Raw genomic sequence first — 12,723 nt, 5'->3', positions numbered from 1 at the left:
TGTTTATTATTTTCACTATTTATCATTGTGTCTCCACACTGCCTTGAAAAGAGTAGACACTAAACAAATATTTGTTGTAGAAGTGGATTTGGTTTCAAGGAAGATTATTTACATCTTGGCTAGAGCCATTCAGCCTTGTAAACTAAACTGATGAGTTCAGATGATTATATATTCTTTAAGAATATGTCTCAGCATACCACAAGAGGGTTTAGACTTGTATATGACAAAATTAAAACAGTTTTACCTGGAGATAAATACATTTGAAATGTCTTAAGATTTGTATTATACACATACGTCTCTATTTAGTAACTTCTTTGGTAACATAATGTTTTTACATTTGACTTGAAATTTTCACTGGCTCCACAGTAGCCTCCGTGCCGTTGTGTTGTTCCTTTGACAAGCCGAGCGTGTATTCTGGTCAGGACCTTTGTGCTTGCTGTTCCCAATTGCCCATTTGTCCCAAGGCTCACTTCCTGACTTTCTTCAATTTTCTGTTCAGATGCCACATTGTCAGAGATGCTTTCCCTGTCCACCCTATATAAAGCAGTGTCCCTCTCTGTCCAGTTTCCAACCTCCCCATACCACTGCTGAACCCAATCCCTATCCCCTTATCCTACTTTATTTTTCTGCACAGCACTTACCACCATGTGATAGATTATCTGTACTTGTTTAATTTCTATTTTCACTAGAATATGAGTTTTTATAGGAGTAGGATCTTTGTTTTATATCCTACTATATACCTAGAACCCAATACCTACAGTATAATTGGCATCCAAATTTGTCCTTCCTTATACTCTCAAAAAACAACTTAACCAGCATAATTCACTTAGCACTAATCTGACTTAATTTAGCTTTGCCATGATAATATTCCCAGATTTTGTATCCATTTCTAAAGCTGCTTGAGGATTTTAAAACCTTTTTATTTAGTAACATTTTAATGATTTTTTTTATTGAATTTTTCAGTGCCTGTGATATTCTTTTCTTCTTGGCCATTGATTGTCATAGAATCTGTGGATCATTTCTTCCAAGTCTTCTCTTTTCATCTTTTCAGATAAGGAAACTAAGGCTCAGATAATTGAGAGGACTTTCCCAAAGTCATGCTGCTAGTTATTGTCAGGGCAAGGATTAGAATCAGCCTGCTCACTGCCCCCTGGATATTCCATGCTGTCCTTGTATTTCATGTATTTTCCGTTTGAAATTCACTTTGAATTTCCACTCACTATTTCAAACTCTTTTAGGGGAAGCCTTCTCTTTTTAAACCGCTTAATCCCTCAGAGCACATCATAGATGAGTATTGATTATGTATATGTTCATTAATGATTGCTTAGTTCGTGGGCTGATTGAGTAAACAGGAATCTAGCAAAGTGGGAACAAAGCTATTCTGGCATTTTTAAAGTCCTAAGAAATAGCAAATGACTTTATATTAAATTTATAATTCATTGGTTGAAATTACATAATATATTTCTTAGTCTTATGAAAAATATTGGCCAAGTCCTTTGGAATAACTTGACTTGCCCTACTGACTTACAAAAGAAAATCTTAATCCCCTTAGAGAAATTTATGCTATTTGGTCACTGGCTAAAACTAAAATATCTTATGAAATTGATATAAAATTAAAATATGCATAAATTACTTCATTAACTGTATTTTCATTTAAAGCAGTTGTATACTATTATGTAAATATAACTGTATTTTTTCCCTAGGAAATAGGTCTGTTTTTAAGACTTCATTTTTTCTAAAAGTAACATATGGTAGTGGGATACTTTCCAACTAATCTAAAAGTAGATACAATTTTATAGTAGTTCAAGCACTACTTTAACTTGTTTTAACTTTACAGCTGTTAGCTACCTTTTGATGTATTTAAAATGTGTTATGTAGGTATTACTGCTATAATGTGATTAAATTATTACTAGTAATCCCTACAAATCTGTGCATTAAAATTTACAAGGCTTCTGGGGAAAATAGGATTAAGGATAGTGGTTGGGGAGGCCTTAGCCCAGAGCCTTGGATATGGGGTTGAGCTGGGGCCAGACTGTGCACAGAGGCTAGGCTGGAGCTAGCCTGGTATGGCCATGTCTGGCATGGCCCTTGGTCCCCTTGGACTACTCCAGTGCAGAGGTGCTGAGCCTGTGTTACTCCTAAAACCTTAAGCGATAAGAACTGGGAGGAGTAGGTGGAGGCTGTCTTATATTGGAGCCACTGGATACCAGACCAAAATGCACTACTCACTTAATCCCAGTTGAATGTTAGAGTGTAGATGGGTTCCCCTGTGTCCAGATTAAGCCACAGAGGCTCAGGGCTAGCCCTCATGTGCTCCACTTCTAGGAGGTCTGTTCCGGTTTGCTAATGCTGCCATTATGCAAAATACCAGAAGTGAATTGGCTTCTATAAAGGGGTTTTTTGTTTTGTTTTGTTTTGTTTTGTTTTTTTTTTGGTTACAAAGTTACATTCTGAAGCCGTAAAATGTCCAAATGAAGGCATCAACACGTGTGTTCCTTCACCAAGGCCAATGGCACCTGAAAAACCTCTGTTAGCTGGGAAGGCATGTGGCTGGCACCTGCTGATCCCAGGTTGTGTTCCAGCTCCACCCTCAGGTCCTGTGCGTTCTTCAGAGTATCTCTCTTGGTTATGGCTGCACTGAGCACCTTCTGTTTGTCAGCTCTTTAATATGGCTCCAGTGATTTAATTAAGACCCACCCTGAATGGGTGGGTTAACACCTCTATGGAAATAATCCAATCAGAGTCATCACCCACAGTTGGGTGGGTCATATCTCCATGGAAACAATCAAAGGATTCCAACCCAATCAGCACTAATATGTCTGCCCCCACAAGACTGCATCAAAGAACATGGCGTTTGGGGGGACACAGTACATCCAAACTGGCACAGGGCCTAAGTGTACCCACATAGAGACCTGGAGGTACCAGCTATAGCAGGTACATCTCACAGGAGCAGGGTTTGTGGGGCCAATCAGAGTATCCTCAGTTGGAAGAAACAGGCAAGGAGAGCAGTATATCCCAAAATTGTGAATAACAGGAAGAGGAGGAGATGCCTGAAATCCCAGCTCTACAGGACTCTGAGAATTGGATCTCAGAACTGAGAGTAGCCCCAGGGTCCATTCTATTCTCTATTCTTTGCTTGGCCTCTGTAGTGTCCCTCCTGGAAGCTGCCCATGTCCCTGGCTCCAACCCTCCCAGACTCAGAATGAGGGGCTGCCTTACCTCATAATAACCATTCATAGCCAGCTCCCCAAATTCCCTCCAGGGTAACCTTGTCAGAAAGTCCTTCCTTGGACTTAGTGGAAAGCTGCATCAGTGGGATATTGTTGCTGACCACACATTCACTTGAGCTGATGAAATTGCAAGGTGAACCTGGGCCAGCTAGATGGTAAGAATGACTTTAGCTCTGGGGGGTTCAGATTATAGCATGCATTCCGGGATAGGTCTGGCTGGAGGTGGACCAGGATGGTGAAGGAACTAGAAATAAGGTGTTTTGGTTTGCTAAAGCTGCTGGAATGCAATGTACCAGAATGAGTTGACTTTCACAGTGGGGATTATTAACTTACAATTTACAGTTCTTAACTGTGAAAATGTCTCTATTAAGGCGTCAACAGGATGATACCTGGACTCTGAAGAAAGGTGGGCATCTGGGACACCTCTGTCACATGGGAAGGCACATGGCCTGTGTCTGTTGGTCTTTTGCTCCCCAGGTTCTGTTGCTTTCAGCTTCTGGTTCCAGTGGCTTTCTATCTGAGCTTCTGTGGTCCTCTCTTAGCTCCTCCAGGGCTTTTCTCTCTATGCTCTCTCAGCTTTTACTGCCTTTTATTCTCTCATAAAGGACTCCAGTAAAGGATTAAGACTCACCTTGAATTGGGTGGGTCACATCTCAGTTGAAACACCTAATCAAAAGATCCCACCCACAATAGATATGCACCCACAGGAATGAATTAAAAGAACTTGGCCTTTTCTGGGGGTACATAATGGCTTCAAACCAGCACATAAGGTCTGAACAGTTAGCCGCTTTAATGTATTTTACATTACTTGATAGTGCAAAACATTAATGTTCAAGGGAAACTCAAATATGAACCATATGATTCCCACATTAAATTGACTTCATTCCTTATTTACCAGTTGTTTATGAGCTAATTCACACTACAGATATATGTGTTGTGGCCAAGTCTACATTTCAAAAGGCAGATTTACTATGTTAAAATGTTACCATTATTCCAAAGTTTGCTATTGGGGACCTCAGCTTTCGTCGCTTATCATGGTTTGTCAGAGGCATTGTTGAAATTCCTTGATTCTACTGTCCTGTCATGTTTTTTCTAGAATCTTTGCTATAGTATTATTATATTTTTTAAAACTTTTATTAATCCTGTGGAGCTTGGTTTTAATTAGAAATTAATTTGGTGTCCATTTAAATTAAGTGGAAATTGGACCACAGTGACTACATAGTGTTAATCTCAATCAGTAGTCTGAATAAAACAGGAAATCAAATTCTCAGAACAACTGACATTTTAAATTAGATTGCTAAATTCCAAGCAATTAATGTACATGACCTCAGTTAGAGTAGATACCAGTAAATCAAATATGTGGAAACCAAGCTTTGACCCATTTAAATGAATGATTAATGAAGATAAGAAAATAACATAACATTGCTTTGATAGGTGGAAATTTACATGCTTGTAGTCTTGTAGGGTGATTTAAATAACATGGATGAATACCGAGAAATACTTTAAGCCTCTATACAGGGCTAGAGACCCCAATTTTTTTGGCCATGGTTTACAATTTTAGAGTTAAAGCACTTAGCTGTCATATGTCCCTCTGAAAAACTATTCACATGGCAGCTTTGGTAAATCTTCATTGCTAACTCTGGCCTGAAATCATCTAATTTCTTTATGGGCAGGCCAGTTGTGGCAAGATTTCATTATTAACACATTTACTAAAACTGATGCCTAGTATATTGGTATGCAGTAATTAAGTTCTGTTAAAGTCTGTTGAATAAACGAATGAATAAAATGAGAATTCTTCTGCATCATTAAATAATATGCTGAAATAAAAAATGCCTAATGTTCCTTTAAGTACTCATTCATGACAGCATTGATATTTTAAAGGATATGTGCATAAATAAGTTAATCCTCAGTTAACTGAAAAATGTTTATCACATTCTTTTTTGTTAAACATTGCCAGTGAACAGAGGCTTTTATTTTTAGGCATTTAGGCTTTTCTTTTTCAAATGTCATTTTATTATTTTAGTCCCAAATATCTTCTAATGTGATTTTTTTTCCCCTGATCCAGTGGGTGGTGGCTTTCCTTTGATTGGGAGGTTAACATTGCTAATTAATTTATACAGCCATATAACAGACCTTAGTAAGTAGAAAGATTACAGTTTCCCTTTGAATATTTTGATTGTCTTTAAAAATTCTCAGTGGAATTTGAGTGATGACATTTCCCATTGCTTATATTTTTAATCCAATTTCACCATTAGAATGTTTGCTAAATTTATCACTATCAGACACAATTGTATTTTATAAATTCAAGAGCAAAGTTTTATAAAATCATTGACATAACACAAACTAAATGAAATCTTTTCTTTAACTCTTCTCTTGTTTCTATAGTACTTTTGATATGTAACACATGATTCTTACATCTCACTGTCTTAACATTTTAGACCCTCCTCTGTTCCACTAACTGCCCCCTCCCTCTAACCATGGTCATGTTGTATTTCAGAACATTTGGATTAAAATTATTATTTTTGATTATATGAACAGGTTCCAAGAATGATTCTAATATTAAGTTTTTCTCTTAATTCTTATGTTCTGATTAAACTGACTGAAAGTTGCAGTTGGGATGATTGTAAAAAATTTTCTTTATCAAACACAATGTATAGACATTTTGGCAGGTTCTACTTATTCAGTAGTTTTCTGGTTACTTTTCTTATCTCCATTGGCTGGAGTTGGTAGAATAGAGTAGGATGGGCTATATTTTTCTAATCTACTGAGAAAAAATTAACTGTACTTAAATGGGAGGAATTATTTTATAAACTTATGGAGGCTTTTTTAAACAGGGTTAGTTTGCAGACCATAAGGCAAATGTAAAGCTCCCACATCTCCAATTCATTTCTACCTATTTTGCCAGAGTTTCTGAACACAACTTTGTTATGTTTATTATGTTAATTATGTTATGTTATTATATATGATTCATTGTTAATATACTGGAACTTTACTTTTGAGATTTTTAACTTCTGTCATCTTTTACTTCTAGCACTGTCACGTCTGCTGTGTTTACTGTGGGAGATAACGTTGTTTCAGGTAGTGATGACCGTACTGTGAAAGTCTGGGATTTAAAAAATATGAGATCCCCAATTGCAACCATTCGTACAGACTCTGCCATTAACAGGTAAAATAAAGCTATTCATTTTATGAAACATGTGAGTTGCATAGTAGTACTGCAGTTACTTGAAAGGGTTAAATGTGTTTTAATGTTTTAGTTATATAAATTTAGTGTTAATTGATATATCCTTGGGAAGAGTGGTTAAACTCTGGAAAATTATATTTTCTTGATCCTCTAATGCAAATTCAGTATTCAATAAATACATTTATTAAGTATAAAATCAGGTTGGTGATGTGGGCTTTTTAAGAATAAGAATAAGCCATTTAGAGCCATATGTTATAGGGTTTTTGTTTTATTTAATATGAGGGAACTGATACTCTGGGTAATGTATATGTCTGTATTTTGAGGATTTGTGTTTGTGTTATCTTGTAGTAACATGAATAATTTAGTCTCAGTGTTCTAATACCACATATAATACCTGCAATCTGATAATATATTTTACTTGAAATATGAATAACATTAAATATCCTACTATCTCATTATCTGTAAATGCGAAACTTTATGCTGTCACTGTTTAAACATAACCCACTTTTGTCTCTTCTCTGCAGGATTAATGTATGTGTTGGCCAAAAAATCATTGCCCTTCCACATGACAACCGACAAGTTAGATTATTTGATATGTCAGGAGTACGATTAGCAAGGCTTCCTCGAAGCAATAGACAGGTAACAGAATTGTGTTTTTAAGGCTCAGAATATATATTCACAAGGAAAGTTAGAGAAGAACTTGGAATTTTATATCTTAGATCATCACTGTGTAATAGAACCACACATATAATTAAAAATTTTCTAACAGCCACATTTAAAAAAAAGAAATGGAAGAAATTAGTTTTAACATCTTAATCACATATATCCAAAATAATATCATTTCAACATGTGACAATAAAGAAAACTATTAGAGAATTTTACATTCTGATTTTTGTACTAAGTCTTTTGACATTAAGTTTCCATTGGAAATACTTAATCTGTATTTAGAATTCATAAAATTTAAAGTTGGAAACACAGTGCTACCTACCCAAGTTGTTCCAGAGCCACTTGAAAGTTTGTCAGTAACTGAATTGAGTATCAGTTTTTTAAGTTTAAATTTAAATTAATTAAAATTAAATAAAATTACACATTCAGTTCCTCAGTTGGCAGTAACCACATTTCTAGAGCTCAGTGGCACACGTTCTAATGGCTCTCAAATTGGCAAACACAGTCTTAGATATTTGTGATTGAATTTATTGAAACTGGAAATATTTTAAATGACCAGTATTTAATGTAATAAAGCAGGACCAGTGTTAGTCATAGATTGGTGGTTGTGTATGTTGCTCTTTAAGAAAGAATTCCTGACTCCACTTCCAACCAAAAAATCACCTTTTTGTGGGAAATTATTGCTGACAGGAGGAAATTCCATTTTAAATCCTACTTTCTTGTAAGTTCAAGAATTGTTTCTTATTAAAATATAAGTGCTTCAGAAGATGTAGTATATGGAAGAGTTAGCCTTGTTACGCATTAGCTTTTAGATGACCCCATTACAGTTACCTGGAATGTTTGATAAGAATTCCAACTCTGTGACACCATCAGAATCTCTGAAGGTGATGTCTGGGAATCTACATTTTAAACAAATGCCTTGGGCAATAGTGATATATTTTGAAGTTTGAGGGTCAAAGTCTTAGAGTGAGTGAACTTACTGGCTGTTTTTTGATGATAGCTAATTGATGTAGATGTGATAATAAAAACACCTCCACTTGTGGTTAAATGACCCCCACACCACGATCATGCTTCCTTTGTTTTTTTGTTTTTGTTTTTTTGTTTTTTTGTTTTTTTTTAATCTTTCCTGAATATCATCTTAACATCTGTGTGGTGAATAAGCCAATGAATTCTTTACTTTTTATATAATTAATTCCCAGATCCTGCTGGTCGATTGTGTGTGTACATGTTAATGTGTGCACACGCATGTGTCTGTGTATACATACGTACATTTGACCATCACTTTTCAGTCTCTTTTTTTTTGTTATAGCAGTTACTACCATTGTTGCCTTACATTGCTACTCTCTTGATTTCTACTGGTCTTATTTTCGCAAAGTTCCAAAGTACATTTCATAAACCATAAACCAGCTCTGTAATTATGTGTACTTCAAAATTATAGACCAGAGAGCTATGTAGATAGACTGAAAAGTGGGGATTTGTTACCAACGTAGTAACACTTCTTTAAAGCATGAATTTTCCAGAAACTAACTGTCCTTGAAACAAATGTTTTAGCCTCTCTTATCTCTTACAGTACATAAGGGCAACATTAATTATCTTTTTATTCTTTGAGTTCATATCATAGAAAAATTACTCACGAAATTAACCAAAGTAAGTTCAAAAAGTTTCACAACCCCTAACAAAACCATAAATTGGCTTGTCCAGGAGAATTTTTTCCTATTTTTTTAACTGAATGTATAGATGAACCGTACATTCATCTATCATCTAAGCTGCATCTTTAACACAATAGAATGTTACCTTTTAAATGTTTGTGCATGTTAAATAAGATACCTAAGCAACATGTAAAGTTTGCATTTTGAAACAAAAATTTATGAGAATGTGTGTGATTTTATTACTTTGAGAATATTTTTCCTGAAGAAAGTAGGGAGTTCTTAGTGGTTCTAGTTCCATGTAGACAATTTCATTTTAAATTATCTTTAAACATTCAACCTTGTTGGAATTGTAGGAGTCTATTGTGATTATATTTATCCCCTCCTAAAGTGGTACATGCAGTAGATTTATTTTTAGGATTAATGGATTATATTTAATTTCATTTTGAATTTGTAACAATTCAGATAAATAAATAGGCTTTCAGTGTCACAAAACCACAGCTGGAAGTCCCTGGTTTATATCATTCTAGCTTGTTTCAACTGACATATTTTTAAAAAGAGAGGAAAGACCAAAAAAAAAAAAAAACAAAACAACCAAAAAAACAGCAACAACAAAACCTACTTATATGAAGTTTTAAATAGCTAAAGTTGAAAGGATCTAATGGTTTAAAATTGTTTTACTTTTAAGAAAGTATGTGTGATATTTCCCAGATGTGTGTTTCAAGGAAAGCAAGCTCTGTAGAATGTTAAGAGGAATTACAAGGAAATAAAAGGCTTTGTGGCCTAATACATTTGGGAAATGTTTAAAGAAAATTAAACAGGATTCCTCATAGCAAAACTGTCAGACTATTTTTATAAGCTAATTGTATATGGAGCATTTTCAAAATATGTTTGTTCATGGAATCTTTCTTTTTTTCTGAGTGGGTGAGCTCCTAAGACATTATGTGTGAACCCACTGTAGAGAATCTGCATTATATGAAAGTGCTAACTGTAAAACTAAGAGATTTAGCTTCTAGCATTGTTACTATTTAGCTCTTTATTTTGACCAGCTTTCTATAGGCTCCATGGAGTCTTTTTTCTTTACCTTATTATTAAGAACCTGATTTCAGTGATTCTACAATGAATGCCTTGAGTTTATAATATTTAAATAGTTCTTTTAAAGAAACATGATTTTACTGCCCAGGTTAATGAATGTATTATTCATTTCTTTTCTCTAACATTATTAACAAAAGTGACATGATACCTTTTGTTACCCTTTGTTATGTGGTCCTCCTTTCTCATAATAACTTTACATTTGTGGCCTATTGTTGTTTTCTCTCCAAATATATAAATAGTGTTTTATATATATATATTCATATATATGTATATGAATGGTTTTGCAGAGGAAAATTTTATACCTCTCTTTTGAGTGTTTCTTTTACTAAATTTCTGTCAGTTTTTCTTAATACTGATTCTTGGATTTATCATGTGATATAATAATAACATTATAGCCATTGTATTATAGGCATGCTTACATTATATGCATATAAACCTAATGTAACACTATATAAACTTTGTCAAATATTTTGCAATATTTTTTCCCAACATTTTGATACTTTACTAGGATTTCTGAAGTTGGCAGGAATTTACTTGAAAGGTTATTTGTTTTATCCTTGTTTAATTTGGTGCCAAATATATTTTTCTAGCTCCTGTCTTTCCTGAACCAATTATTTGTTAAAATGGTATTTGAGTTCCTTAAGTAGATTGTAATTTGTCCCCAAATATCATCTAGTTTCATTTATTCATTTAGAATTTTCAAATTGATCATTTTTTTTTCCTGACTATAATCTTAAGTCATTTTCTTAAAGAATTATGAATTGGTTTTTGATATGTTATTAAATTTATTATGTGTTTTAATTCCTCTTCATTCGATCACTAACTTTTCCATCAATGCATTACTTAAAGCCCCATTGCTATTCTTATAATTTTTTACACACGAGCTAATCTTATTAATTTTTTTCTTTTACTTCATTAGCTTTGAGTTGTATAGTCGTTAATTTGGTTGAGGTTTAAAAATCTTATATTTCAAGAATAATGCACTAATTCTGGTTTGTTTGTTAATAGGGCCATCGAAGAATGGTATGCTGCTCAGCTTGGAGTGAAGACCATCCTATATGCAATCTGTTTACTTGTGGGTTTGATAGGCAAGCCATTGGTTGGAATATCAACATCCCTGCATTGTTACAAGAAAAATAAGATACCCAATATTCCTTTGTTTTATTGTTTGCCATGGACCTTCAACTGGTGCAGACTTTTCTGCATATTAATCTATCATTTTTGAGAGTTTGACCCTGGAAAAGAGGATTTTATATATGTTCTTCTCACATTGTACCCAGCTGCATGAAATGTACAGAAAATGTGTGATCATTTTTTTGTTGTTATTTTTGTCTTGTATATGACCTTTTGTATATTGACATTCTCTGGTCAGTAGAAATGAAGTTCACTTCCCATATAGCACATAAATGCTCATGTGTCATTCAGCATTTGACAGATAAACACTAGGGCATTACATTTCTGTGAATTAAATGTGAAACCTTTGTACTTGTGAGAAATCTGATAGTCTGTTGCATTTTCTGGAATAATTAATACATATCTACCTTGTATTGAAGATTGCAAAGTTGAATTTGAATTGGATAATGAATGGCAGTAATGATCAGAGAATTTATGTTTACTGCTGTATGAAGTTTTAGCATGTGCTGTAGTGTAATTCACCTTCAACTCTTATTTCTATTGCAGTTCTGTAAAAATAACCTGGATTTTAGAAGTTAAAAAAAAAACAAAAACAGCGTAGAATGTTGAGTTTGCAGCATTCAGAGAGTTTCTTTTGAAAAGAAAGTTTTCTGATCTTTTTATAGAAAATCATTTCAATGTCCTGAGGTCTCATACTAGCAAATTCTAAAGTATACTGATTCTAATCACTGAATATATTGAAGCAAAATTTAAAGCACTTTAGTTTATAGCTATGGTTATAAACAGTTTTATAGAAGTTTCAAATGACTTATCCATTGAATGTGACTTGACCTTTGTAAGAAGGGCCTGCTACCTGAAAACAAAATCTTATTTATTTTCTACACCTTTGGTTTGCATGTTTCTAAATGGGTTCACTTCCTTGGGGATATTTGAGAGCCAACAATGCAAATAAATGAGTACTACCTCAAAAATAAATGTATTTGGAAAACTTTGGCGTCTCACTGTTGCCTAGTTAAAGCACTTTTAATTTCTAGCTGGAATACTGAATTCAACTTAGAAGGCAAGAAAGACAGTCGAACCAAATGTATGTGGAAGATAAAGGGTTCACTGATTAGGCTAATAAGGTGATAACCACAACAAATAATTCATAGCTAACAGGATGCTCTTGTCTTTAGTAGCTGGGTTACCTCTCAGTGCCAGTTCTGTGTGAGTGAGCCTGTTATTCTTGCCTTCTTATAAATTACCATTCATTTGATATTTGTAAATTACTGTTTCTTATTGCTTTACAGTTTTGATAGACATCTCAGTGTACTGTCCCTCATATTTTCAATCCTTTAAAAATGTCCATTTGGAGACTGATTACTGGGAGGGACACAGGAAAGGAATGTTTAAAACTGTTGTAGGTAATCCCCCCCCTCCTCCATTTACTGTGTTTTCTCCTGTTTTGGTGTGACACAGGAGGTTACAGGAGCTGGTAATTGGTAAATAGCCATTTGGTAAGGTGTAGTATTTAATAGAACTTACAGGTTGTCCTTTAGTGGAGCTTATCAAGAGTGAAAAAAATGCCTCGTTTACTGCCGCATTTTATTAGATCATGTAGTAGCTAATTATATGAACTTCAGATCTCAGTCATTTGGAATAATTTTGAAATGGTTTACACAGGGCTGGGAGGGAAGGAGAAACCCAAGAATACCAACAGTTACGTAAGACAGAGTTAAGGTCACTAAGAGTGGGACAAACCAATGTTCTAGAGAATTTTGTTTTTAAA

General features: G+C 34.3%; 1 protein-coding gene across 4 annotated transcripts in view; it reads left to right on the top strand.

Annotated features, from left to right (window-relative positions):
- Positions 1-11,946, top strand: part of WDR37 (WD repeat domain 37) — a 103,296-nt gene extending 91,350 nt beyond the window's left edge. For all 4 annotated transcript variants that reach the window (XM_037835676.1, XM_037835675.1, XM_037835672.1 and 1 more), the window contains 3 exons: positions 6,262-6,396; positions 6,939-7,053; positions 10,830-11,946. In XM_037835676.1, coding sequence (XP_037691604.1) covers positions 6,262-6,396; positions 6,939-7,053; positions 10,830-10,961 — 382 coding nt within the window. In that variant the 3' untranslated portion in view covers positions 10,962-11,946. The remainder of the gene's footprint in view (positions 1-6,261; positions 6,397-6,938; positions 7,054-10,829) is intronic.
- Positions 11,947-12,723: the final 777 nt, after the last annotated feature.

Source organism: Choloepus didactylus, chromosome 5, assembly GCF_015220235.1.
Source record: "Choloepus didactylus isolate mChoDid1 chromosome 5, mChoDid1.pri, whole genome shotgun sequence".
Lineage (NCBI taxonomy): Eukaryota > Metazoa > Chordata > Mammalia > Pilosa > Megalonychidae > Choloepus > Choloepus didactylus.
This window is presented reverse-complemented; position numbering and strand designations above follow the sequence as displayed.